Source organism: Condylura cristata, unplaced genomic scaffold, assembly GCF_000260355.1.
Source record: "Condylura cristata isolate star-nosed mole 26May11 unplaced genomic scaffold, ConCri1.0 scaffold00009, whole genome shotgun sequence".
NCBI lineage: Eukaryota > Metazoa > Chordata > Mammalia > Eulipotyphla > Talpidae > Condylura > Condylura cristata.
Genome location: NW_004567110.1, coordinates 47,960,220 through 47,986,771, shown reverse-complemented (window position 1 = coordinate 47,986,771; position 26,552 = coordinate 47,960,220). Strand labels below are relative to the sequence as shown.

Sequence of the window (26,552 nt, the reverse complement as noted above, 5' to 3'; positions counted from 1 at the left end):
GCCAGAGGCTCAGGGGCGGTAAGAGGCTTCACCGAGACAGAGTGGGGAACAGAACAGGCAGATGGATGAAGTACACTGCTGAGGGGAGCAGCGGGCGGGTCAGGAGAGGTCTGGCTCGCCATGTGGTCACCTCCGGGGCAGGCGGGAATCCAACTCATGCGGAAGTGGCTTTAGCTTCTTAGTGCTGTGCTTTAACCCGCTGCACCACCAGGGAGGGCCGAACTGCACTGACTTTTATTCCCATTGATAGGAGTTACTTTTTTTTCCTTGACAATATAAAACATGGCTTTATGCTACATATATATATATATATATAGAGAGAGAGAGAGAGAGAGAGAGAGAGAGAGCATATGAACAATATATAATATTGGCTGTATGTTTTGAGATACAACTAAAATCTATGCTGCTTTAATTTGCTTCCCCCCTGGACATTATTTATTTAACAATAAGTTGAAGATTTATTCATCCTCAATTCCCAATTTATTGATTCCTTATTTTGTTGATTGGCAGTTAGGTTTCTTTGGGTATTTCACTGTTGCAATTTTGCAATCAATAGCCTATGTATATTTCTCCTACAATGTGAAACTTTACTACAGGTAGCCTTTCTCTTTAAATCAGTAAATACTCTTGAGATGCAGTGAGTGTTTCTATTTCTTTACAACCTTATCAATCTTTGAAATTGTTAGTTTTTAATTTTAAAAATTTTAATGACATTAAAATGGGTTTGTTGCTTCACTTCACATTTCCTGATTATAAATTATATTTAACAGCTGTATATAATGATAAACCATAAGTATAATAATTATACATGTTTTTCTATTAAGTTTTCTTTAACTTTAAATTCTGGATATAAATCCTATGTTGGGTGTATGTATCACAAATAATTTCTCATAATTTATTGTGTCCTCTTTTCATCATATCCTTCTTGAACATAAATTTTTAATTTTATCATTAATATATAACTAAGAATCCATTTCTCCCTTAAAATCATATATAAGTTTTTATTTTTCTTCAAAATATTTTCAAATGGTGGGCACTGAACCTTCTATAAGTGATTATTTTATATGAAATTAAGTAGGGATTTGTTAATTTATTTTTCCATTATACAAGACCAATTGTATTACTCTGTTCATTTGGATGGTTTTTTCTTTTCCCCAATGAATTAGCATTTCCATTTGTGGAGTTTATATCCATATATTAAAGCCATACCAGAGTTTATGCAGAATCTGGTAGAATGTCTTCCTATGTTATTCTACTTCAAAATCACCTTGGCTATTTTTGAGCCTTCTTCATGTTAATTTTGAAGTCAAGGTTGAGCATGTTTAAGTGTTTTTTTTTTCCTATATTAGGTTGTGGTTTATTTTGGTCACTAATGAATGTTGACTTTTAGCAAGTAATCTTTGATCGTGTATTAACATAATTATAGAGTTATTATGATAAATTTCAAAAAGCAATTTCCTTTTAAATCATATTTGTATTCCTAGGATAAACTCATCTGGTTATGTTTTCTTAATATATTGTCTGGATTCTACATTATTGCATGAGATAGGCCTATAAATTCTTATTTTGATCTTGTATGCTTTTGACATTAGAGTTATATCTCTCTACTTGGTAAGTAAACCATATTGGCCTACAGAAGAAATTAATTAAATGTGAAACAAAGATACAATAGGGACTATATATTTTTGCTTTCCATTTCATTGATATTTCTGTTTCTTTTGTTGACTCTCTCTTCTTACTCTAATTTCTTTAGTTGAAAGTTTAGCTCATTAAATTGGAGACCCTACTCTTTTCCTAGTACATTTATTAAAAAACTATAAATTTCCTTTCTAAATGGCATTAGCTATATTATATATGTTTTAATATATAATAGTTTATTTTCATTTTATTTCAGGTGTAAATATTTAAACATTTTCTTGATTCCTTGAAACCATGGGTTACTTATAATTTTTTTTTTTTTTTTAAAGATTCATTTATTTGTACATACAGAACTGGGGTACAGGCCAGAGGCTCAGGGGCGGTAAGAGGCTTCACCGAGACAGAGTGGGGAACAGAACAGGCAGATGGATGAAGTACACTGCTGAGGGGAGCAGCGGGTGGGCCAGGAGAGGTCTGCCACACCATGTGGTCACCTCCGGGGCAGGCGGGAATCCAACTCATGTGGAAGCGGCCTTAGACTCTCAGTGCTGTGCTTTAACCCGCTGCGCCACCAGGGAGGGCCCGGGTTACTTATAATTTTAAAAAATATTTATTTTTACTTATTTATGTATACAAGAACTGGGGTGCAGGTCAGCGGTGTGGGAGGATTCACCAGAGACAGAGAGGGGAGCAGAACAGGTGGACTGACATAAATGCACTGCATAGGGGAGCAGTGGGGGAAATAGGAAGGGTCTGCTGTACCACCAGGGATCAAGCTGGTGTTGCAGTGGCTGTGGATAGCTTCATAGTGCTGAAACTTAAGACTCTGTGCCACCAGGGAGGCCCAATTTATATTTTAAAATACACAAGTTTTCTTTTTAAGGTCACATTTTATAAATGGTATCAATTACATTATACTCAGAGAATAGGATCTATGTGACCTATGGATCTATGTGATTCAGATTCTTGGATATTTATTAAACTGATTGTGTCACCTAATACATACTCACTTTTGGGAAATGTTTCAGCTTTGCTCAAAAGAATATGCGTTTTCTAATTTTTGGGTATGGAGTCGATTTGTTTTTAGTATGTTAAGTTTATTAAGTTGCGTCTATATTCTTACTAAAATTTTGTATGTCTTCTTAACCATGTAAAGTTGTTTTAAAAGCCTTGTCATTATGGATATGTCAACTTTGTTTTCTATATTTCAAGGCCATTGGCAAATAGTAAATGAACTGAGGAAGCTGTTCACAAGTATTCTATTCTGGAGTAGATTTAATTTTCAAGACTTGTCAGAACGTGTTCTTTCTCTGACAACCAGGGCGTCTTTGTATTACATATGCTATATTTGTGATTTTTATAACTGTCTGAGAATTGCAACCATTCTCCATCTGGTCACAACGTGATGGCTGTTAAATACTGAATAGACCAATTAAGTGAACTCGTTGCGTGAGTGTTTTAAGTAACAGGAGATCATTTCTCTTTTAGCTTAGGTGGAGTTTCTAGAATAAAGATGACTATCTGGATGTTTTACTTGCAACTATTCTAGTCTAGTTAACTATGCAGACCATGGGGGTGTGCTTTCCTTCTAATAGGTAGGACTATTTTTAGAAATCAACTCACACCACCCATGCAAACAGAAAAGGAGCTGCCAACCCATCAGGATCCATCTGGGCTTTACGCATTTAATTTTTTGACTACTATTGTTACTTATGAGGAAGACTCATGTACATAGCCTGCTCTGAGAGCCGGCAACAAAACAATGCACCACACGCCTCAGTGTGGCAGCCTTCAGGTACTGCACTCGTCTTCACTTTATTTTAACAAAGTTAAATCCACCAAAGTGGATTTTGATTTTAAATTGTAAAATAAGGGTTTTAGAATTATCTTTGATGAAAAATATGTTTGGCAACAGTTTAGGGAACTTTTCACTGTAATAATAAAAACAAAAAAATTAATAATTTGATATTCACCATCTATGATTACTTGGCTTCCTAACATGACCATATACCAGATTTCACTTAATAAATTTTGGTTACACTTGAAGAGAAATTTTTCAAATACTGAAGTCTTTGTGTGGTGTGCCAAAGTCACTTCTTGTCACTGTTATGGAATTTATTTTGCTAGATGTTTGCTTTCTTAGTGCTCAAAGATATTCTGGAATAACCAGAATTGGTGTTACTGTTTTATTAAAAAAAAAAAAAGCCTTTGAATTTTCCATTATTTTTGTTTGAATCACTACAGAGGACTTTAAAATAATAAGTACACATTCAATAAAGCTATGCTACAGCTGAGGTCCAGGGAGGGTGCACTCATAGGGCTAACCTAGACTGGAATAGAGTTAAATTATTTAGGGTGGAAAAGGTGGTAGCATCAAAGTGGGTAGAACCTCAATACAAAATAGAGATTTAAAATTCTATACTAGGGGAGTTAAAGCTGGAGAGTTTTCATGGAAACTAGAAAAGGCAGCTCCATAAGATACTTGAGGACTGCTAAATACAAAATGGTAATTAAATAAATTTGAAAGCAATAAGCAGAAGTTCTGTGAATGAAGGGTGGAGAACTAGAAAGTCATATGCTAATATTGTAAAAACTAATTATTTTTAAAAATAACTAATTTATCCATAGAACTGAATCCACTCAGAGACTGATTAATCTAACAGACTAGACAGGGACTAAAAAATGTTCTCTATTAATTTACATTTTCCAGTGAGATATAGATAAATGTTTGAAATGCTTTGTGTTACTATGAAGACTAGATTAGATGCTTGTTCATTCTATTTTTTACTAAGTAACACCACTGCACACTTGTAGTACTTTTATACTGACACAACTTAATAACAATTGTTGGTCACCTTTACTCATAGCCAATAGAGTACAGGCCAGGAACAACTTTATACCATTATTAAAATCTATTGTATAAGAATATTTATCAGGGCCTCCCAGGTGGTGCAAGGATTAGGTCTCAGCATTATGAAATGATCAACGGCCACTGTGGATCATTGGGAGTAGACCCACATGGTGAAGCAGACCTCTCCTGTCTCATCTACTGTCCCCTCAGCAGTGTATTTTAGTCAATCCACCTGTTCTGCTCCCCTTTCTGTCTCTGGTGAATACCCTCACCCTCCTTGTACCTCTGGCCTAACCCCAGCTCTTGCATGCATAAATAAAATAAATCTTAAAAAAAGAGATTATCTACCAAAAAGAAAAGTACAGGAGTCATCCTTTGTAACAGAGGTGACTTTCAGGGGTATCCAGGATGGGCAGAAAGAATGAAGTTTCACATTACATAGAAAGCAGAGGAAGATGGGTTACCCGGGGGAACCAAGTAAAATTTCAATCTCTTTCACTCTTCCTCCCTCGCTCCTTCTATTCCTCTCTTCACCTCACTGCCTTTCCACAACAGGATCACATCATACCTACCTGAATTTTATACTTCTTCAAGTTTGGAAGTACTTTACATTTCAGACTATTTTAGTTCCAATTTATTTACAGTGCATCATTTCCTAAATCCTTGCTTTTTATTTGGTCTGTCGCTGAATTAAATAAAATTCAAGTACTGACACTAAAATGCCAATAGGAATGAATGTTGTAAGCATAAAGAAGCTTAGTTTGAGATGAAATTACTCACTTTTTGCTGGGTGAAATTTATTATTAATATGTTTGTTTTGAAAGAGGGAAGGAACCACAATGGATGATGGTGGTGGATTATGGATGACTTGGTGTGGGTCACAGCATTGGCAATACCTGATGGGGGTATCCAAATATTATGGCAATTAAAAATAAAAATATGAATAAATTAAAATTTTTGGTTTTGTTTTAGTTTAGAAAATTTGGACAACTCAGAAAAACAAAGTATTTTCTCAGTATATATCTCAGATAACGTGTTTTACAACATTGAAATTACAATGTTTGTATTAGTTTTTTGATATGGCAGTATGTAGTGAACAGAATCCCACATCACTAAGTACTACTCAGAACTATTAGTCATTTCCTTTTTCCTTTGCTTTTATGCTTGAATATACCTTTCTTACTTGGAAATCAAATATTTCCCCAATTTATTTTCTTTATTTAATATTGCACTATAAAATTATGTTTTATATAAATATATAAAATTTACATAACATTTACAAGTGTGTTTCAATCAAGTGTATAAGTAAATGTCTGTATATTTACATTAACTTCATGACTAAAAGTTCAATTCTATTGTTCACCACATAATTGACCTCTTTTCCCCAATTTACAAACCCCTTATGCCCCTTGTGGTAGTGACTAATTGGTCTCATAGCCTAAAAGTTCATTTGTGTTTTATTGAGTTCATTTGCTTGTTCCTTTATGTACTACATGAATGAAATCATGCAATAATTTTTTAGGTCCATCTGTGTTGTTGCAAATGGCAGGGCATCATTCTCTTAGAATCCCAGGATGGCTGGGAGTGGGTTAGAAGACCTGGTGAAAGTGTAGGGAGGGCTCTCGTGTTGCTCTTGGATTAAGTTTGAATTTCAGATATGCAGCAAATCTTAATATAAGTATACCCTATGCAATTTTTAACTAAAATATTTGCAATCATATTATATCATAACATTTACTCACATAATATTTATCACTTATAGCATGCTATATCATTTATTAACATGTCATTTACTTTGCATTCATGTTACATCATTTATTATACTGAGTAACATTCCATGTGTGTATATAAACATCTTTATCCAATCACCTGTCAAGGAACACTTTAGTTGTTTCCACTTTCAGCTACTCTATAATAACTAGTGCAGCAATGAACATAAGGTGCATGTGTTTATATATTGTCCAGATAAATACCCAGAAGTGGGGTAACGATCATGTGGCATTTCTATTTTTAATTTTTTGAAGAAATTCCGTAATGGCCATACCAGCTTACACGCCTATAAACAGTACAAGAGTTCTTGTTTCCCCACATCCTTCCCAACCGTGTTTCTTGCCTTTTGGAGAATAGCCATTCTCATAGGTGTGCGGTGATAGCTCATTGTTTTGATTTGTACATCCCTAGTAAGAGATGATGAATGTCTTTACATGTGCCTGTCAGCTATCTGTTTATCATCTTTGGAGAAGTGTCTATTCATATTTCTGCTCATTTTTTAAAATATAATAGTTTATTTTTCCATCATTTTGAACCTTTTTCCATCTCAGTTTCTGCTCATATTTTAATTTTTTTTTTAAATTATTGAGTTATATGAGTTCTTTGTATTTTTTGGATGTCAACCTCTTGTCAGACATGTGATGTGCAAGTATCTTTTCCTATTCAGTAGGATTTCTTTTCATTTTGAAGATGATTTCATGGAGGGTGTAGAAGCTATTCACTTGAGGTGGCCCCATTTTTTTATTCTTACTTTTGTTTCCCTTGCTAATGGTGTCAATCTCTAAAGACATTTCTAAGGCTAATGTTGAGGAATGTATCAACTAGGTTTTCTTTAATGTATTTTGTGGTTTTAGGTCTTACATGCAATTCCAATCCATTTTTAATTCATTTTTGTGTATGGTATTAGACAGTGGTCTAGTTTTATTCATTTGTCTTATGGTTGTCCTGTTTCCTCAGCACCATTCATTGAGATCCTTTCCTGACTCATTTATGCTCTTGAACCTTTTATCATATATTAGTCATTTATGTAGTGTAGGTTTATTTCTGGGCTCTGGGCTTATTTCTGTTTCATTGATTTGTATATTTTCCAATACCAAGCTATTTTGATTACTATCATTTTTTAGTATAAAGCTTGGGACGATGGCACCTACATATATATATATATATATATATATATATTTCTTTATTTCAGGGTGATTTTTGCTATTTAGGGTCTTTTGTAATTTTCCCCCACTCCCACTTTCATGCATGGCTTTTTGGTGCAATCTTTGTGAAGCATGCCATTGGGAGTTTGGGAGGGATTACACTGAATCTTACATTGTTTCAGGCAATACATTATTTTAAAGGTATTTCTTAAAATCATGACCTTGGAATAATATTTTTTTCATTGTGTTCTTCAATTTCTTTCAACATTGTCTTAAAGTTTTTCAGTATACACTGAACTACTTGCTAAATATCCTATTTATGAAGACTGGTCAGATTTGCCCAGCATTTTGGGACTACTTCAACAATAATTAAGTGTTACACATAATCTGAACCAGTTAGCACCAGCCATGGCTTGATACAATCAAGCTGGGAGGTTGATAACTTAAAATTCTGTAGAGTGAACAAAGCTCAAATTGTGTCATTCAGTTGGAGAGGGTTCTGAGAAGTGTGGCAAATGCTATTCCATCTGCATTGACATGAAAGGATTAAGTGGTCTTTCTGCAATTAAAATGTTGAGATGCTGCTGCAACTTACACGGCCACGCTGTAATATCAATATTACTTCCCCAAACTTGTGCCAGAACATCATTGATGAACTATGATATACTTCATTTCTGGAATCATATCTACTTAGCAGATTAATTAATACTAACAAGAAGAGTAGTTACAAATAAACTTAAGATGGGCAGAAATTATTGGAATTTATTCCTGGACTCATTAGTGATTATTTCACTCTTTTGGCCCTAGAATCAATACCATAGAATTGGATTGTATGAGAACAGAGTATTTGGTATACTAACTCTACTTTCTTTTCTCCCCTTCTCTCCTTAATATATACAGTGCCTTAACAATACTTACATAGTACATGCTAATAACTTAGCAATTACTTGTTGAATAAATGAACATATTTCTCCTCCTCGATCTAGTGGTGTTTGGCTTCTTTGCTTCAAACTAATGATACTGTCAACATATCAGCTGATGCTCCTCTAGTTTATTGACACCCTCATTCTCTTGGGTCAAGAACATACAATGGAGCAAGGAAAGTTTCTTTAATAAACCATACTGGAAAAACTGAACAGCTATGTGCAAAAGAATGAAGAAAGGATTATATTTTACTTAATTATTCATCAGGTGATAGGCATTTGGGTTGCTGCTATGAGTATTCACATACAAGTTCCTGTGTGATATATATATTTTCTTTTTAAAAAAAATTATTTATTTATGCATGTAGGAGCTGGGGTATAGGTCAGAGGTGCAGGGGAGGGATGAGAGTATATACCAGAGACAGAGCGGGGAGCAGGCCAGGTGGATCTACATAATATACAGCTGAGAGGAGCAGCAGGGAAACAGGAGAGGTCTGCTGAGTCATGTGTGTCATCTTGGTGGGGGATGGATCTGTTCTGCTGCTTGCAGTGGTTGCAGACAGCTTCATAGTGCTGAGACTTAACGCTTTGTGTCACCCCTGGAAGGCCAATGATAAATATGTTCAATTTTCTTGTTTATATAGACAGGGACTGGAAATTTTGGGTCACATGGTAACTCATATTTAACTTTTGAGGAACTGCTAAAATGTTCTTAAACCTATTGTTAACTTGATAGTTCTTTTGCCTTTTAGTTTTTAAGTACATTACTTCTAAGCTTTCTGAATAGTACTGTTCAGAATCCCTACTTTTTGCCTATTTTGTTTCCCCTACCTTTTATTCACTCTTAAGCTTAAAATCATTTATCCACCTGTAAAATACCTGTTCACTGTTGCAGAAAGATAATGTCTAACATATATGTTTGTTTCCTTCTCGTTATAAAGATGTTCTAGTTTTGTTTGTGTGTGTGTGTGTGTGTGTGTGTGTGTGTGTGTGTGATGAACTTAGTGTCTGTATCATTCTTCTTGGCCTATGATAAAGTTAAGTATGCATTATCAGCAGAAGGTAGTATTCCTAAAGCTCTTTTTGGTTTCATGGTGAAGGGGTATGTATAGTACATGTTTCAACAGTAATACCACATGACCACTTCACCCTTTCTTCTCTCCCAAACAGCCTCCCGATGCACAATGATTCTGTTTACCTACTCTAAGCAAACATTCAATAAGAAAACTATTTTGTAATCCAAGTATATCTCCACTTGTCTTCTTCTTTTGCTTATAAAATACAACTTTGCATGAATTCTAGGAAAAAAAGGTGGTGTATTACAACCAGAAAAGTGACTCCATTTCTCAATATACTTAAAATGGTTTTAAAATAAATGATAAAAATCCCTCATCTTGTGTATTTTGCACTTAAAAATGTCTGCTAATCAGCAGTTACATTTTGACATAATGATAACAATTATCAGTTATATGTTGAGATAATGAATTCATTCATGCAATCCAAAAAACAGAATAATAAAGTGTATCTTATGTGTTGTTTAAGCCAGCTAGCTTGCTTTTCTACCACTGTCTTCTGGTCTTTGTGTTTCCAAAATAAAAAACAAAAGGGCATTCATGGATGATCCACTTACTTGGAGTGGGGAGCAGAAGTGGAAGTAGTGCCCAGTGCATGGCCTGCATTAGTCCAGCTGGCTGAAAACAAGGGAACTAATGGAGCCTGAGCTATGGCTACACTCTGGCTTACATGGCACATAGAGTCAGGGTCAGATGGTGACGATTACATAGCAGGGGAGAGGGAGCAAAGATGAAATCGCCTCTGATTCTGTAGGCATGAGGATGAAACCCAGGAAAATGGAGACCAAGTTATTAATTTTATAATACATCTTTATTTTGAAATAAATGAAGCTTCACATGTAATTATGAAAATTAATACAGAGAAAATATATATCTTTGCCTTCTTTTCCCCAGTGGTAACATCTTCCAAGGCTATAGTGCAATAAGGTTATTGATATTAATACTGTTAAGATACTTTCAGCCCTGCAAGTTTCCCTCTTATTGTCCTTTTATAGCCCATGGACTTTATTCCTACCTCTCTCTCTCCTTAACTCCAAACAATTATGAATCTGTTCTTCACTGGTATATTTTTTTGATCAACTTTACCTATTTTATTTATTTTTATCAAGGTAGCACTAGTTTATAATACCATATATGATTCAGAGGGCTAGGATTATACCTCTTTGGATGTATATACCCACTATCGAAGCATCTAGAATCCGCCAGTGTCCACTGGGCCTCCTCCATACCCTGTTCTGCAACTCCCCCCTTCTTCTTGATAGCTCAGTTATACAGATGGACTTCCAGGGTTTGTGAATGCTGCTTCTGTCTGGTCCTTTGCTTTGTTTCTCTATATTCCACATATAAGGGAGGCCATCTGATATTTGTCTTTTTCTTTCTGGTTTATTTCACTTAGTATAATCTCCTCCAGTTACATCCATATTGCAAAAGGCATCTTTTTGTTTGTTTCATAAGAGTAGTATTTCATTGTTTATATACAGACAAGTGAGTGGGTTAGGAAGATGTACCATATATGGTGCATCTTCCTAACCCACTCACTTGTCTTTGGGTACATAGGCTGTCTCCATAGCTTGGCTATTGCAAACAGTGCTGCAATGAACATAGGAGTGTATATTTTCTTTTGAATTAATATTTTTGCATTATTTGGGTATCTACCTAGAAGTGGAATTGCTAGATCTTCAATTAAATCTATTTTAGTGTTTGGAGAAGTCCATATTTTTCTTCACAGAGGCTGGATCAATCTGTATTCCCACAACAATGTATGAGGGTTCTTTTGTTTCCAAACAGGGTTCATTCACCAGCACTTTATTTCTGGACTTTTGATATAGGCTTCTCTCAGATGTGTGAGGTGGTATCTCATGTGGTTTCAATTTGCATTTCCTAGATGATAAGTAGTTTCATTTCATGTGCCTTGGGGTCATCTGTATGTTTTTTTAGAAAAGTGTCTTTGACCATTTGCGATTGAGTTTTTATTCTTGTTGAATCCTGTGAGACTTTTGTAGATCTTGGTTATCAGTACTTTGTCAGATGTTTGGCATTCTGTAGGATTCTTTCCTCCTATTCTGTAGGATTCTTTATATTTAAATGATCATTTTTTTTCACTGTGTTCTTGTCTGTAGCAAAAATAACAGGAAAATCTGTTTTTCACAATTAAGTATGAGGTTAACTATGGGCTTGTCATATGTGACCTTTTTTTATACTGAATCATGTTCCTCCTATACATATATATGTTTTAAAGATTTGTGTATGCATAGAAGAACTGGGGTACAGGCCCCAGAGGTGCAGGAGGTGAGAGGATTCACCAGAGGCAGAGTGGGGAACAGAATAAACAGATCCGTGAAGTACACTGTGGAGGAGAGCAGCGGGCAAGATAGGAGAGGGTCTGCTTTGCCATGCAAGTCACCTCAATGGCCTGGGATGGAACTCATACTGCAGTGGCTGTTGTTGTGAATAGCTTCATCGTGCTGCACTTTTAACCTTCTGCACTACTAGGGAGGCTCTCCTATGCTCATTTTTTAGGGTTTTTATCATGCATGAATTTTTGTAAAAAATTTTATACCATTTTGTACTTTCTGATAGAAGATAAAATCTCCCATATATTTATGGTTGGATTATGGAGAGTTGTGCTTTCCTTGTGTCATATTCCCTTGAAATCTTATGTTGCTATATACATATATATAAATGCTAAATCTTATCAAATGTTTGCTCTACATCTATTGATAAAGTCTGATTTTTATCATTCCTTTTTTGATTTGGTGATTTTCAGATATTGAACCATCCTGTGTCCCTACAATACATTTCATTGGTCACAAATTATGATTATTTTAAAACATTAAGTAATTTGGTTAGCTATGATTTTGTTCGTGATTTTTGCATCTATCTCCATCAAGAATATTGGTCTTAATTTTTTTGTGTGTGTATGTGATGACTTTGCCTGCTTTAGTATGAGGGTGATGTTGGCCTTGTAAAATGTGTTTAGAAGCATTGCCCTCTTCCTCTTTTTGGAAAGACTTTAAGAAGGATACTTCATCACTGGGCTTTGGTTGAATTGAAGCTGTCTGGTCCTCGAGGACCTTTTGGTTTTCGGTGGACATTTGATTACTGTTCCAATTTTCTTACTGGTGTTCAGGTTTTCTATTTCTTTCTGGTTAATCTTGGAGGATTATGTATTTCTAAGATTTTGTCCATTTCTTTTAGGTTATTCAACTTACAGAAAGTTTAGTGTAGACAAATCACTTTAACATCTGTCTGGGAAGACCTTTCTGCCTCATATCAAAAGGAGAATCTTGCAGGATATAATATTCTTGGGTGGAAACATGTATTTTAAGTATGTCATTCCATTATCTCCTTACCCATGGCTCCTCACAGAAGTCTGATGTAAACCCAGTGGGAGTACCCCTATATATTACCTGCTTTTTACCCTGTGGCCACTCTTTTTTTCCCTTAGTCATGAAACCACCAAGAGTTAAAGATAATGTGTCTTTCTGTATCTTATTGCATGTAGTTAATCAGGTGTTCTTTTAGCTTCATGGATTTGTATAGATAATTCCTCCCCAGGCTTGGGAAGTTTTTATTATTCTTTTGAATAAATCCTCTTCCCTTCTCTCTCTTTACCTTTATTCTTCTTTTGCCTTCCTAATGTAGTCAGGTGGTTTTTGAAGTGTACTTTCATTTTTTCCTTTGTATTTTCTCCTCCCACCTCAATTTCTTATTTGCATTTCTATCTTCAAGGTCACTGATTTGATTCCCAATTTCATCTATTCTGTTTTCATAGCTTTCTGTGGAATTAAAAATACCTTTCTTCTTTTGAGCTTTTGATATCCTATAACTCCCTTGTTTTCTTATTTCAATCTTAAGTTTCTATTTTTCTTTTCTCATGACATTTATTTTCCTAAATTTTGTTGTATCACTTTGATTACTTTTCAGAGTCCTATTACATAATTTTGACTTGCCTTTTTTTGGGCCTTTTTTCCATCTCTTTTGCTTCCTTTATCATGGCAATTTGGTACTTTGATAGAAAATAAAATCTCCCATGTCTCTGTGGTTGGATTATGGAGAGTTGTTCTTTCCTTGTATCATATTCCCTTGAGTCTCATGTTGCCATATACATGCTTTCTTGTTGTCCATGTTGCTTTCTCAGATCTTAGGGATTTAAACTACTTCTACTTTTTCTGTGGTGTGCTATGGTTGTTGTGAATTCAGATGTTTAGGCTTTCTGAGCTCTTTTATGTCACAAGACCTGATTTTGCAGCTGATGAGTTAAGTGGGGTAGGGACTTGAATGGGTTGATGTGCTGATCTGAATGCTCTGGGGGATGTGTTGGCTCATTTTTTTTTTTTTATTGTTTTTTTTTTTCTTCTTTTTTTCCTTTTTTTTTTCATCTCAATTGTAATCCCCATGGGTTTCCCATCATCGAGTCACCCACGTGCCATCACCATAGTCCCATGCACTTCCCTTCCCACCCGCATTTTTGATCCCATTCCCCACTCCACCCTCACAAAATGTCTCTGATATATGGCTGTTCATTATTCTTATTATTTTCTTGCCTGGTCCATTATACTCATGTTTTGGGGTTGGCTCATTTTTATGGCAGCACTAATGGTCTTCCTCCCTGGGTTTCTAAACCTGAGACTGCCACCTCTGTGCATTCTCAGTAAACTTCACAATTTCAGTACCAGAGCTGAGGGATGGGGCAAGATCATAGCCCAGCACATGATCTCTGTTTTTTAAGTGGGTACCTGGCACACTGGGAGCACCCAAGCTCCTCCACATGTATTTCCTCTCAAGCATTTATGTCCACACCCATTTGTTCTTCCTTTTCTATGGCTGATGGCAAATTGGCCTCAGTTGCTGATTTGTATGGCAGCCACCCACTCCCAAATGGCTCCTCTCTCCACACACCTTGTGGTCACTAAAGCATGAATCTGTTTGTCCCTTCTGGTGTAGTCTGTCTGGTCTGATGTCCAAGAGGTGTTTGTTTTAACAAGCCACACAGGACTCTCTGGGTGTAGTACTCCATTGTTTAACCTAGATGATTCTCTGGGGAGTGAAGCAAGGATCCTCATCTGACCTACATTTCTATGATTTTATTATACAAAGAACATTCTGTAAGTGAAATCATGCAGTATGCATCTACTTTGGATTGGTTGTTTTCCATTCAGCATAATTTTCTGGAGAATAATTCAGGTGGTTGTACGTTTTTATAGATTATTCATTTTTATTGCTGAGTTTTTCATGGTATGCATGTTCTATAGTTGTTTGCAATTCACCTATTGAAAGATATCTGGATTGTTTCCAGTTTTTGGCCAATATAGCTGCTATGAATGAGCAGACATAAGTTTTAATTTCTCTCAGATAAATGCCAAGATTAAATTATTGTGCCATATGGCATTGTGTATCTAGTTTTACTAACTTTTGTGGGCAATTTTTTTTTTAAAGATTTATTTATACACACAGACTGGGGTACATGCCAGAGGTGCAGGGGCCGTGACAGGACTCACCAGAGACAGAGTGGGGAGCATAACAGGCAGATGGATGTAGTACACCGCTGAGGGGAGCAGCGGGAAGGTCAGGAGAGGTCTGTGGTGCCATGTGGATCACCTCTGGTGTGGGGATCGAACTGGTACTGAAGTGGCTATAGCTTATTTACAGTGCTACATCACAACCCGTTGCACCACCAGGGAGGGCCTGGAAAATTATTTTTTAATGAGAATACATCTTAATGAGAATATTTTTGTCATTGTATTATTTTATTGAGGAAACTGTTTTACTTCAATTTTTATTGATTTACACTGGTTTACAACACTATGATTCAGAGGTATAGGGTCACATCTTTTCAGATGTTACCTTACTATACCCACCAAAAAGAAACAGGTAATTTCAAGAGTTATTTAATGTTTTGCTATGTATGAATGATCCAGTTTTACTATATCCTCCCAAGATTTGGTGGTGTCTATTAGAATGGCTAAAGTCAATCACACACACACACACACACACACACATATATATGGTGATATGTGGAGTAGCTCATTGTGGAGTTGGCAAAATGGTTATTACCCATTTTCTAACTGGATTGCTTGCTTTCAATTTATCAATTTTTAGCTTATATACTTCAAATATGAGTCCTTTATCAAATATTTGGTATGTTTATTTTCCTCCAATTTGTCTTTGTCACTTGTTTTTATTCCTCTGTCTTTCACAGAGCAAAAGTAGTAAATTGTAATTATTTTGATAATGTCCAGTTTTTTAAATTTCTCCCCGTTTGAGGAGTCTCCTTTGTGTGTCAAGGAAACCTAACACTAGCTCTTGAGTTTTCCCTATTTTTTTTCCTTAAGTTTTATAATTTTACATTTAATTTCATTCTTTTTTGATTTTTTTTTCTTTTGCATAAGATGAAACTTAGTGAGTTTTCCTTATGGGAGTTTAATTTTTATAGCTTCATTTGTTAAACAGTCATTCTTTCATCCATTAAATTGATTTTGCACCTTTGTTAAAAAATAAGCTGGGGTTATTTTTATAGGTCTATTTCTAGTCCTATAGTTTGTTCCATTTATCTCCATCTATCCTTTTACCAACATCATACAATTTTGATTAATATAGCTATATGTCTGATTACTGTAGCTATGTTTTCAAAATAGTTTTCGCTCATCTAGTTCCTTTGTCTTTTTATATAAATGTTACAATAATCTTACATACATTACAAAGTCTTTCTGGATAACTGTAGGAATTGTTTAATCTTTGTATCAGTTTGGGGAGTTGACATCTTACAATCCGTGAATACCATTATGTCGAAAATGTACACTTTTTGATTTCTTTCACCGTGTTATAGCACGAGCCCTATATTTTGTTAATTGTAAATGGCATTTTATTTAAGTTTCACTGGCTGTGTGTTCATTGCTAAACTATAGAAATACAATTGACTTTTGTATATTTGCCTTGTGCCCTTGGTGAACCCTAATATATACATTATGTACATTGTGTATAGACTATCATGCCCTCTACAGATAATTTTTCTACTTTGTATGTCTTCTCTTGCCTGTTGTATTGACTAGAACTCCAGTTATGCCAATAAAAAGTGGCAAGGGTAGATGTCCTTCCCTTGTTCCTGGTCTTGGGGGAAAGCATTTAGTCATTAACCATTAAGTGTAATGCTTACTGTGGGATTGTTGGATACTTTTTATAAAGTTGAGGACATTCTCCTCTAGTTCCTTTTATTCTGATAGTTTTTATTATAAATATGTGTTCAATTTTATCAAATGCCTTTTCTGTGATCCCCCCTTTAGCTTGTTGATAAGGTAGTTTACATTGACTTGCAAATATTGAACCAGAATTGCATCCTAGAAATAAACCCTGCTTAGCCCTTATTTGCTTTATAGATTGTTAAATTACAATATTTTGTCATGGATTTCTGAATCTAGTTTCATGAAGGATATTAGTCTTTAGGCTTCATTTTTTTTTCTATTTTTACCTGATTTTGGTATTAGGTAATTGGAAGTGTTCTATTTTTGGAAGAATTGTCTAGAATTTAGTTCTTTAAACATTTGGCAGACTTCTACAGTGAAACCATTTCGGGTATGTGTGTGTATAATAAATAAGTTTTGATATTATGAACTGCATTTCCTAGAGCTTTTTTATTTTTCTTGTTTTCAAGAACCAGCTATTTGTTTGAAAGATTTTTCTCTCACATTTTCCTGTTGTCATTGATAAATAATCCCATCTGTATTTCTTCCTGCTTGCTTTGGGTTTATTTTCTATTCTTTCCCTACATTCTTGAAGTGAGAGCTTCAACAGTTGTTCTGAGACTTTTTTGTTTCTTTTTCTAATGTATGCTTTTAGTGCTATAAATTTACTTCTTGACTTCACCATAAATTTTGACCTGTTGTATTTTCATCTTCATTCAGTTTAATGTGTTTTGTGATTATATCTTGGTATGTACTCCATAAAACAAAAAAAGAATGTGCATTTGAATAGTGATCTAAAAATAGCCTATGTTGGTTACTGTTATAATGAATTATTGATAGAATGATTTTAAGTGTCCATTATATTCTTATATATATATATTTTACATGCATTATATCATTTAATCTTCCTACTAACCCAACATACGGTTATTTTTCTTACTTTATTAAAGTTCAGAGAGGTTAAATGATTTCCCTACCCAAATCATATATTTAGCAAATGGTAAGACTGGCACTTCAACATAGAGCTGTGTGACTTCCAAAAGTATATATATATATAACCTCTATGCAATCTGTTGGTTCAGAATTCTACAACTTGATTGGTTCAGAATTCTATAACTTGATAAAATATCCTCCAGTTCATATTTGAGTAAGAATGCAAAGATTATAGTGGTAATTGTGGAGAAAATTCCATTTGGATGTGGTTGGCAGTCTACAGTAGATGCCAAAGACTTCTGCCTCTTGGCACTCACGCTCCCATGAATACCCTCACCTTTCATATCTTATGGACCTAGTGATTCACTTCTTAGGTTAAGTTATAGAGCCTGTGGTTTCCATCTTTTGCCCTGATCTTTCTTACTTCCTCATCCCCTCTGAGGGAAGCTAGATGCTATATGTGAGTTGCCCTGTAAAGAAACCTACGTGACAGGAAGTTAATGTCCTTGGTAGTTGGAGACTAGTCTTAAGTGATGATCCTCCTTCTTGCTACAAAGTCAACTACCTCTAATTGACAACTATCATACATGACTTTTTCTTTTTTTGTGATTACACTATGTCCTCCTTTTCCTTGGCAATTTAGCTTGAGCTATAGGCTGTTGTATATGGCTGTACAGATTGCATACTGCAAAAATCCAGGTGGTACCATTCACTCTCAGGTGACTTTTTTTTAACATAAATATAACAATATAAACATACTTTTATTTGGGAGTTTTATAGATGCAAATTTCTACAAATGTATATTTTCACATACTTCCTACACTACCACTCTTCCTCTGTACTGTAGTAGGATGGTAAGAGTTTATTATTAGTTTGGTTTTGACTGATGCTTTTTTTCTCTATATTCCACACATAAATGGGACAATCTAGAATTTGTCTTTCTACTTCTTATTTGACTTGAAAATGGCAAGAGTCCATGTTTTAAAATAGCTGAATAGCACTTCATATATATATATGTATGTGTGTATCTATATATACATATATATAGGTACACACATTTTTTTTTCACCCACTCCTCTGTTCCTGGCCTTTTCTCATAACAGCTATTTTATATAGGGCTGCAATTAGCATATTCCTTCAAATTAGAGTTTTTGTATTCTTTGTGTAGAAACCTAAAAGTGGAATTGGTGGGCTATATGACAGATCCATTTTTAATATTTTTAGATATGGAAAACAGGCTTCCCAACATGCATGCATGAGGTCTCCTTTTTCTGCACGTCCTTACCTAGACTTGCTGTTTGTCTTTTTGATATAGCTCATTCTCATATGGGGTTTGACACGTCATCTTCCAGAAAATATAGACTTAGTAAGCTCCAGGTGTTTTTACATTTAATATAAGGGTGGTAGAGTTAACAATTCATTAGCTTTTGATTTTGTTGTAGCAGGATGAAATGGTGTTTTGTGAATTTAAACTGCTCAACAGATCAAATGGAAACAGCTTGAAAATTTTATTTAACAATATTCATAAAAATCAAGCATTTTATGGGTTTTGTAGTGGTATATTTAGTGTATTATTGACATTTGTGAGGGATATTTTCTAAGAGTAGCACCCTCATTTTATTAGACTTCACTTTTATCATCAGGATATTATGTTTAATGGTTATCATGTTTAATTTTCTTTTAAGAGTCTTTAAAAAAAACCATGAAAGTCACTGCATTAGAACATATTAGGGTATTAGTCCATGAAGTTGACTCCTTCTTGGGATAGGGACACACTTGATATTATAATCTCAGAAAGCTTATGACTTAAATGAAGATTTCAGAAAACAAATCACCATAAGTAATCAACTATTAGAGTTGAAAAGTGAGAAATGTTTCTGGACCTGAAAGGGAGAATGTTAAATTCACAAATGTTAAATTTTTGAGTACAAAATGCTATCCTGTCACTCATCTCTATTATTATGGCATATGTGAAAGAATTTTGATGGAGAAGTCAGGAAGAAGTTCATGTAAGAAATTGTTATAAAATACTGCACATTGGATTTGCAGCTTTTTGGGTATAACGGTTGATTCCTAACTTGTCATAAATTCATAAATATTCTGAACCTTAGATTCTTTTGCTTTCATAAGGGTTGGTAATTCTCATTCCTAAATGCAGAGGATGGAACAAATGTCTTTACAAATGTGAATGCCACCCAGTAAACCAAGGTGTTATATCATTCACTTAGGGATCACATGTCTTAAATATGATGGAAAGTACCAACAAATTGAAATGGACATTATGTAAAGAGTTTAACTTACCTCTTTTACAAACCACTGACAAAAGGCAGGACCAACCCACTCTCTTGCATGTATACCACAGTCTATCCAGACAGCTCTTTTGTAAGATCGTGATCTGCCCAGCTAAAGATAAGAGTATTTATAATAACCAACACAGGTTCTCTGTTTCTGAATTCATGACAAGTGTACTTTAGTAAGGTATTAGCATAATTATTCACTATGGAACCCCATACAAAATTTCCTATTTATTTTAGAAGTCCATCTTACTCATACAAAAAATAAATTACCCTCATTAAAAGTCAATGAACTGGAAAATACCTACAGAGAACGTGTGCCTATTATAGCTAAATCTCCCCACATCTACCCCATACCAAGGAAACAAATATTTCTTAAATAAACAGCTATGTTTTATAGGGAAAGTCAAATCTTATTTGAACACAAAATGGAACAATACAATTTGTAGGAGCTGGTGACAGATTTTTCCTTACCTTCCTATTCTTGTAAGCTATAGGTAGTTCTTGACATTCTATTCACAAGGGATCTAATTATCATTTCTTCATTATCTCATTCAACTAATACTATATAAAATTCTTTTTAGTGTTAGACATTGTATTTGGCAGTGGAGATTCAATGTTCAAAAGACTTTTTTTAAAAAGATTTATTTATGCATACAGAACTGGGTTACAGGCCAGAGGTACAGGGGTGGTGAGAGGATTCACCAAAGACAGAGTGGGGAGCAGAACAGGCAGATCAACAAAGTATACTGCTGAGAGGAGCAGCAGGTGAGACAGGAGAGGTCTGCTGTGCCATGTGGGTTATCCCCAGCAGGGGATTGAACTCACACTGAAGTGGCTGTTGGTAGCTTTGCTTTAACCACCAGGGAGGGCCATGAAAAGACATTTCGATGCTAGTGAGGAGGCAGGCATGTGAGTAGTCAATCACAATAATGCACACTTATATAAACTACTCTGGGTACAAGGGATGCTGTGCCTAATTTTCCTGGGAAATAAAAGATTTCAAAGAGCATTATGGGTAGTAGGCATCTCTGGGTTGGAAGAGAATCTGAACATATCATATGAGAAGTGGCTTCTGAGCTATAAGCAAAGAATGATAGGTGAAATGAAACTGGATACAGAGGCAGAGAACAAACAGTGGATGTTACATGAAGGAGATAAGGCTTCATCTCATATTCCATGGGAGGTTTCTATGTGAACAAGAGAGAGAAAGCATATGAGTTCACACTGACGAGGGAGAATTAAAGATGAGGATGGGGACTTGAAGTTTGGTACTGAGCCAATTATTGCAATAATCTGAGAAGAATAGATTCAGATCTAAATTAGGGCAGTGGGGATAAAAGATTGGGATAGATCCAAAAGATATTTAGGAAAAGAATTATCAGCGCTTTGTTGTAGATTTAAAATAAATGGGTAAACTAAGGAGAAGAATTTAGGAAGATGCTCCTCTCTCTGGACTGGCTGCATTCTGCCCTCAAGGTGCTTTTATAGATACCCAGATAAGAATAAAAAGCAGGTAATGAAGGCACATTTAAAGCTCAGAAAGTGGGCTCTACTGAATAGAAAAGACTATAATGATTGTTATTTATCTATATCTATCAAGAGTTATTAGAGGGAGAGTAGTGTTGAGAAGGTCATAGATTGAGCAGAATCTAAGGAAAGGCAAGGGTCTAGGGGCCTGTGACTGAGATCTGAGGTAATGTTGAGAGAGAAAAAGGAGAAGCACTTGAAGTTATTGTTGATCTTGGCAAGAATAGTTTAAGAGGGGTCAACTTTATTGTTTCAGCAGGATCTATGCCTCCCCATATATTGGATAAATAAGGTGGGGGGGGGAGAGGAAGGGCAGAAAACAGTATGTCAAGGTCTGAATGGGAAATGAGAATAAAGACAATGAGTACAGATTAAATCCTTTTAGATGTTTGGCTTCAAAGCTATGGAGAACTATTGTTTAGTAGCTAGATTGGTTTATCTTAGGCAGCAGCAACTCAACCAATGTTAATGTTTTTAAAAAGTGGATCAAAAAATTTGAATGTAAGAAATAGTCTTCTTTTGAATACTCAAAGGCAAATTTTAATATGGCTTAACTTTTCCTCCTTGTAATTATTAGATGTTAAAATGTCCAAGATATTATGAAAAACTACTTCCTCTACTTCCTCTTGTTAAGATGAACATCTAAGCAAATATTTAATAATTTTTATTTTTACCTTTAGAACAAAAAGAGATCTTCCTTCATATGATTTTCCAATAGAAAACATGTGAATGAAGCCTGTATAACTTTTATTCAGATGATGCATCCAATTCTGAATCTAAGGGTAAAAAAGTATAAACCGTGTCGGACACATAACTATGGAACTTTTAGAACAGAAAAGTTAAAAACAAAACTAAGTCTCAGAACTCAGAGTATACATGGAGTATAAAAATAAGTTAAAAAGCCCCAATTTTCTTGTTTTTAAAAAATATTTATGCATACAGAACTGGGGTATAGACCAGAGGTGTGAGAGGATTCACTAGAAACAGAGTGGGCAGCAGAACAGGCGAATGTACTGAAATACACCGCTGAGGGGAGCAATGGGCAGGTCAGCTCCCTGGCTGGGGGTTGAACTTGTGCTGTAGTGGCTGCATAACTTCATAGTGCTGTGCTTTGATCCACTGTGCCACCAGGGAGTGCTTTCCCCCCACCAAAATAAAAAAAATTCCCAATTTTCTATTTTTAATTCTTTAGAATTTTAAAATATTTTATTTTCTATTTTTACAAATCTCCATGTCTTTGTTTTTCCCTCTTTAAAGAATGCCATTTATTGTCATTATTAATATGTTGATGACAGAACTTTACAGATAATGTGTTCTGGGTTCTTTTTGAATATCAAAACTTATTTCCATCTCTCCCCAAATATGTAAGAGGGGAAAAACAGTCAATTTCAAGAGAGCCATCCAAACTACTTGAAAGTATTCATTAAGTTCCCACATATTGTAATGTGCCACTGAGCAGAAGATGCTAACTAAGGAAGACATCTTTTGCATTCAAAGGTTATTCTACTAAAGCACACATTAGAGAGCATACTCTGCATAAATTCTTCAGTAATAGTGTACATTTGCATTGATACATTCACACACACTTATCTGTCATCAGGAGAAGATATATTTGCAATGGATAAAGATGGCACTTAGAAAGCTAGGTGATAGTTTTGACTTAAAAGCCCTCTAATTGTAAGGAAGTCACACAAAAGTATTCCACTGTTCCATGCTGTGAAGGAGTTTGTGCTGAAAAAGTGAATTTTGGGACATATTCCTATTTTCTTTTCTATTATTTAGCCTTATGAGCAGGATACATATATATCTATGTACATAAATAATTTTTAAAAATAGACTTGTTAATAATGCTTCCATGTAAAACATTAATTCTCCTCCCCCTGCCCCATTTTTGTTTATTAAGGCAAAGTATGTTTACATCTTTGTCTCTGCACCAGGGCAGGTTTCAAAGTTCACTCTTCTTGTCAACTAAGTCATTTCCCTTGAACTCTGACTAACCATACTTTGTGACTTTTTAGTGAAGTTTCTTAGACTTGTAGAAGTGAAAGAAACCTTAACTTACTTTTCCATCGCACTTCCCCACTGCCCTTACCATGTTCATTGTAGGAGTTGAATAGAGCAGGTGAAATTCAAATTATTTTGCTCTATCTTCTATGGCAATAAAAAGCTTAATGGAAGAGGTGACTGAACAGGAATGTCTAGGCATATGAGCTGTATGTACTCTTCAGATAGCCCTCATCAGTCTTTGTGTTTCTCCTAGTCCTTAGATCAAAATAAAATTGCATTTGTAAAGGAAAAAAATACATACTTCTTCTAAGGAGTGATAAACTTCATAATTATATTCAATGAGTGATCTTCGACTTCTCTGGGTTTGCAAACTGCTCCCCTTTTCCAGTGCTTCTTGCAGATCATCTATGAGTATCCTGGATTTGAAATGATAGAAAATTAGGTAATTATACAGCTACAAAAAGTACAATGAAAACTGACATTTCTAAAAATACTAAAATGTTGGGAAGATATTTTTTTAGGAAATAAAAGCTTAGATAAATGTAATAAATATAAAATGTAAAATTATAACCAGATGTTCCCAAGTGGTATTATAACTACCATTGATTGAGCAGTTATAGGACGGGCAGGAACCTTTATATAGATTGAGTAAACTACCAGGTACTAGGCATTGTACTGTTTTTCTCACTTTTTTTTTTTTTAGGATTTTCTGGTTTGTTTTTTTTTTTTAAGATTTATTATTTATGCATTCAAAACTGGGGTACAGGCCAGAGTTACAGCGGCAGTGAGAGGCTTCACCAGAGACAGAGTGGGGAACAGAACAGGCAGATCGACGAAATACTCTGCTGACCCGAGCAGCCGCGGGTCAGGAGAGGTCTGCCGCGCCATGTGGTCACCTCCTGGTCGGGGATTGAATTTGCACTGAAGCGGCTGCTGATGCTGCGTCTTTAGCTGTTGCACCACCAGGGAGGGCCACATATGCTTTTTTTGTTGTTGTTAAATTTTTGCTTATTAACCATGAAATAGAGTTGTTATCTCCATTTTACAAATAGAGAAACTGAGGGTCAAGAGAGTTAAGCATGCCGGTGTTACTCTGCTGGTGGTCTAGAGCCAGAATTTGAATTAAGAATGTGAACCCAAATTTCAATCTTTTGACCCCAGGCCCAGTATAACATTTTGAAAACTGGAAACAAGACTCTATGGTTACTTTATCTTTTCCTGTTGCTTCTATCTGTCCCCATCCCTTTCATCATTGGGAAACTTTCCTCTTTACCCAGCGCATCTGACCTGAGAGGAAGGAGGTAAGAAATTAGTCTTCAAGGAAACTGACAATCAAAATAAAAACTCAGTGTTACCAAAGGCATTTTCACTGCCTGCCAGTATTAAGAATACCAAGAGTAGATAAACTTAAGGTGAATGAATTTGGAAATCCAAGGCTGAGGTTAGCGTGACTAATGCTTGGAACCAGCTCTAGCTGGAGTCATTAGCTTAGTTTTAATTTTTAATGCAGTGCTATTGTTGATAGCCTTGTTAATTTCTTGAGAATAGAAGATTTCTCCCCTAAGGGTTGGCCATGCCAGCTGTCCCAGCACTAAAACACCACTAGTCCACATGATCTATGGTCGATTTTCATCATCAGACCCTTTCTTTGGTTTCTCAGTGTTCTTATTGAGACATATGAGCTACATAAAAAGGCTTGTCTTCTCAACAATCACCAGTCTCCTCTAACAGGAATGCTGTGAAGTATCAAGAAGCTCACTCTTTGGAATATTTAAAGATGTTAAAAAGCCCCCCAATTTTTTTTTCTGAGTCTGTCACACAGCTAAAAATTTTGCTTGCATATTTTATCTTCCTAAAGAATTTTACAGTATTGTCAGTGAAGGTCTTAATCAAACAGACCTGGACATCTGTGTCTAAATTTCCTGTGTAGAGTGAGAATGTGGAATGGTCAAGGAAGCTATGAATTTGATTAAGGTTGAGGTGGTTTTAAAATGTCAACACCTTCCAGTCACTGAGGGGAATCTTGAGATATACCTCCCCACCTTGCCCACATCATCTATCCATTTCTATTGTCTTCATTTCTCTAACTGAAGAAACTAGATTTGCCAATGCCAGAAATCAAAAGTCTTCTTCTGAAATCCCAGTTGAAACATAAAAAATACATCCATGGCCCTCCCTCATGGCACAATGGGTTAGGATGCAGCACTGCAGGCTAGCCACAGCTACTTCAGTTTGAGTTCGATCCCCGGCCCCAGAGGTGATCCACAGGGAGTGGCAGACCTCTCCTGAATCACCGGCTGCTCCCCTCAGCATATATTTCATATATCTACCTGTTCTGCTCCCCGCTCTGTCTCTGGTGAAGCTTCTCACCACCCTTGCAACTCTGGCTTGTACCCCAGTTCTGTATGCATAAACAAATAGAGCTTAAAAAAAAAAGTGAGATAAAATGATTTTAAAAAAGCATACATACAAAAATAAAATGCTTAGGATGTTTACAAAACTGATGTTTTTGCAATACTTGTAAAATGGACAGATTTTCCAAATATAAATAAGTGCAGATAACTTATTTTCACTTAAGGTAAAAGCAATTTCTCTGATTCATTGCTTGGGTTGCCACTTCTTGGTATAAAAGCCATTGTTCCATTTGAAAAGGTAACATTTTCCCAAGAGCTTCACTAAGAAAAGTTATTTATGCTTCTTAGTTGATTAAATTTTTGTCATTTGTCAACTGATATGAATACTTGTACTACATATGAATACTTGTTACTACATATAAAATGCTCAAAAATTGTCTAAATATTCTAATAGAGAATGGCTCACGCAAAAATTTTGTCTTAATTTGTTTTGTCAACTTTATTATTTTCTTACTTCAATGAAAACACTAACAAAGTTTCAGTTTGATGTTGAGAGCAATCATAGTAAGTTATTAACTCCTTTGATAAATACACACTTAAGCTTCTCTGTTTTGTTTTAAAGTTTCCCCATACTCTAAAAAGAGCTAGTCTTTGGATTCCTAATGTTTTATCCATTCATTTAGATCAGTGATTCTCAAGTTGGGTAGTTTCAGAACTCACATTGGATCCTATTACATAACAATAGAATGTAAATAAGGTATGTGTCTGGTTTAAAAGCACATCAGATAATTTTTAACATTTTCAGGCTTAAGAACTTTAATTTAGGTTAGTAATTTGCAAAACAGTAATTTAG

At 35.3% G+C, this 26,552-nt stretch overlaps 1 protein-coding gene across 1 annotated transcript in view; it reads right to left on the bottom strand.

Annotated features, from left to right (window-relative positions):
* The window catches only part of CPA6 (carboxypeptidase A6), a 236,904-nt gene that overhangs the window by 42,525 nt on the left and 167,827 nt on the right, over positions 1 to 26,552 (bottom strand). Inside the window, exons 4-6 of the mRNA XM_004679817.1 lie at positions 23,647 to 23,761; positions 22,013 to 22,114; positions 19,816 to 19,917 (exon numbers count right to left, since the gene is read on the bottom strand). Of these exons, the coding sequence (XP_004679874.1) occupies positions 19,816 to 19,917; positions 22,013 to 22,114; positions 23,647 to 23,761 (319 nt within the window). The remainder of the gene's footprint in view (positions 1 to 19,815; positions 19,918 to 22,012; positions 22,115 to 23,646; positions 23,762 to 26,552) is intronic.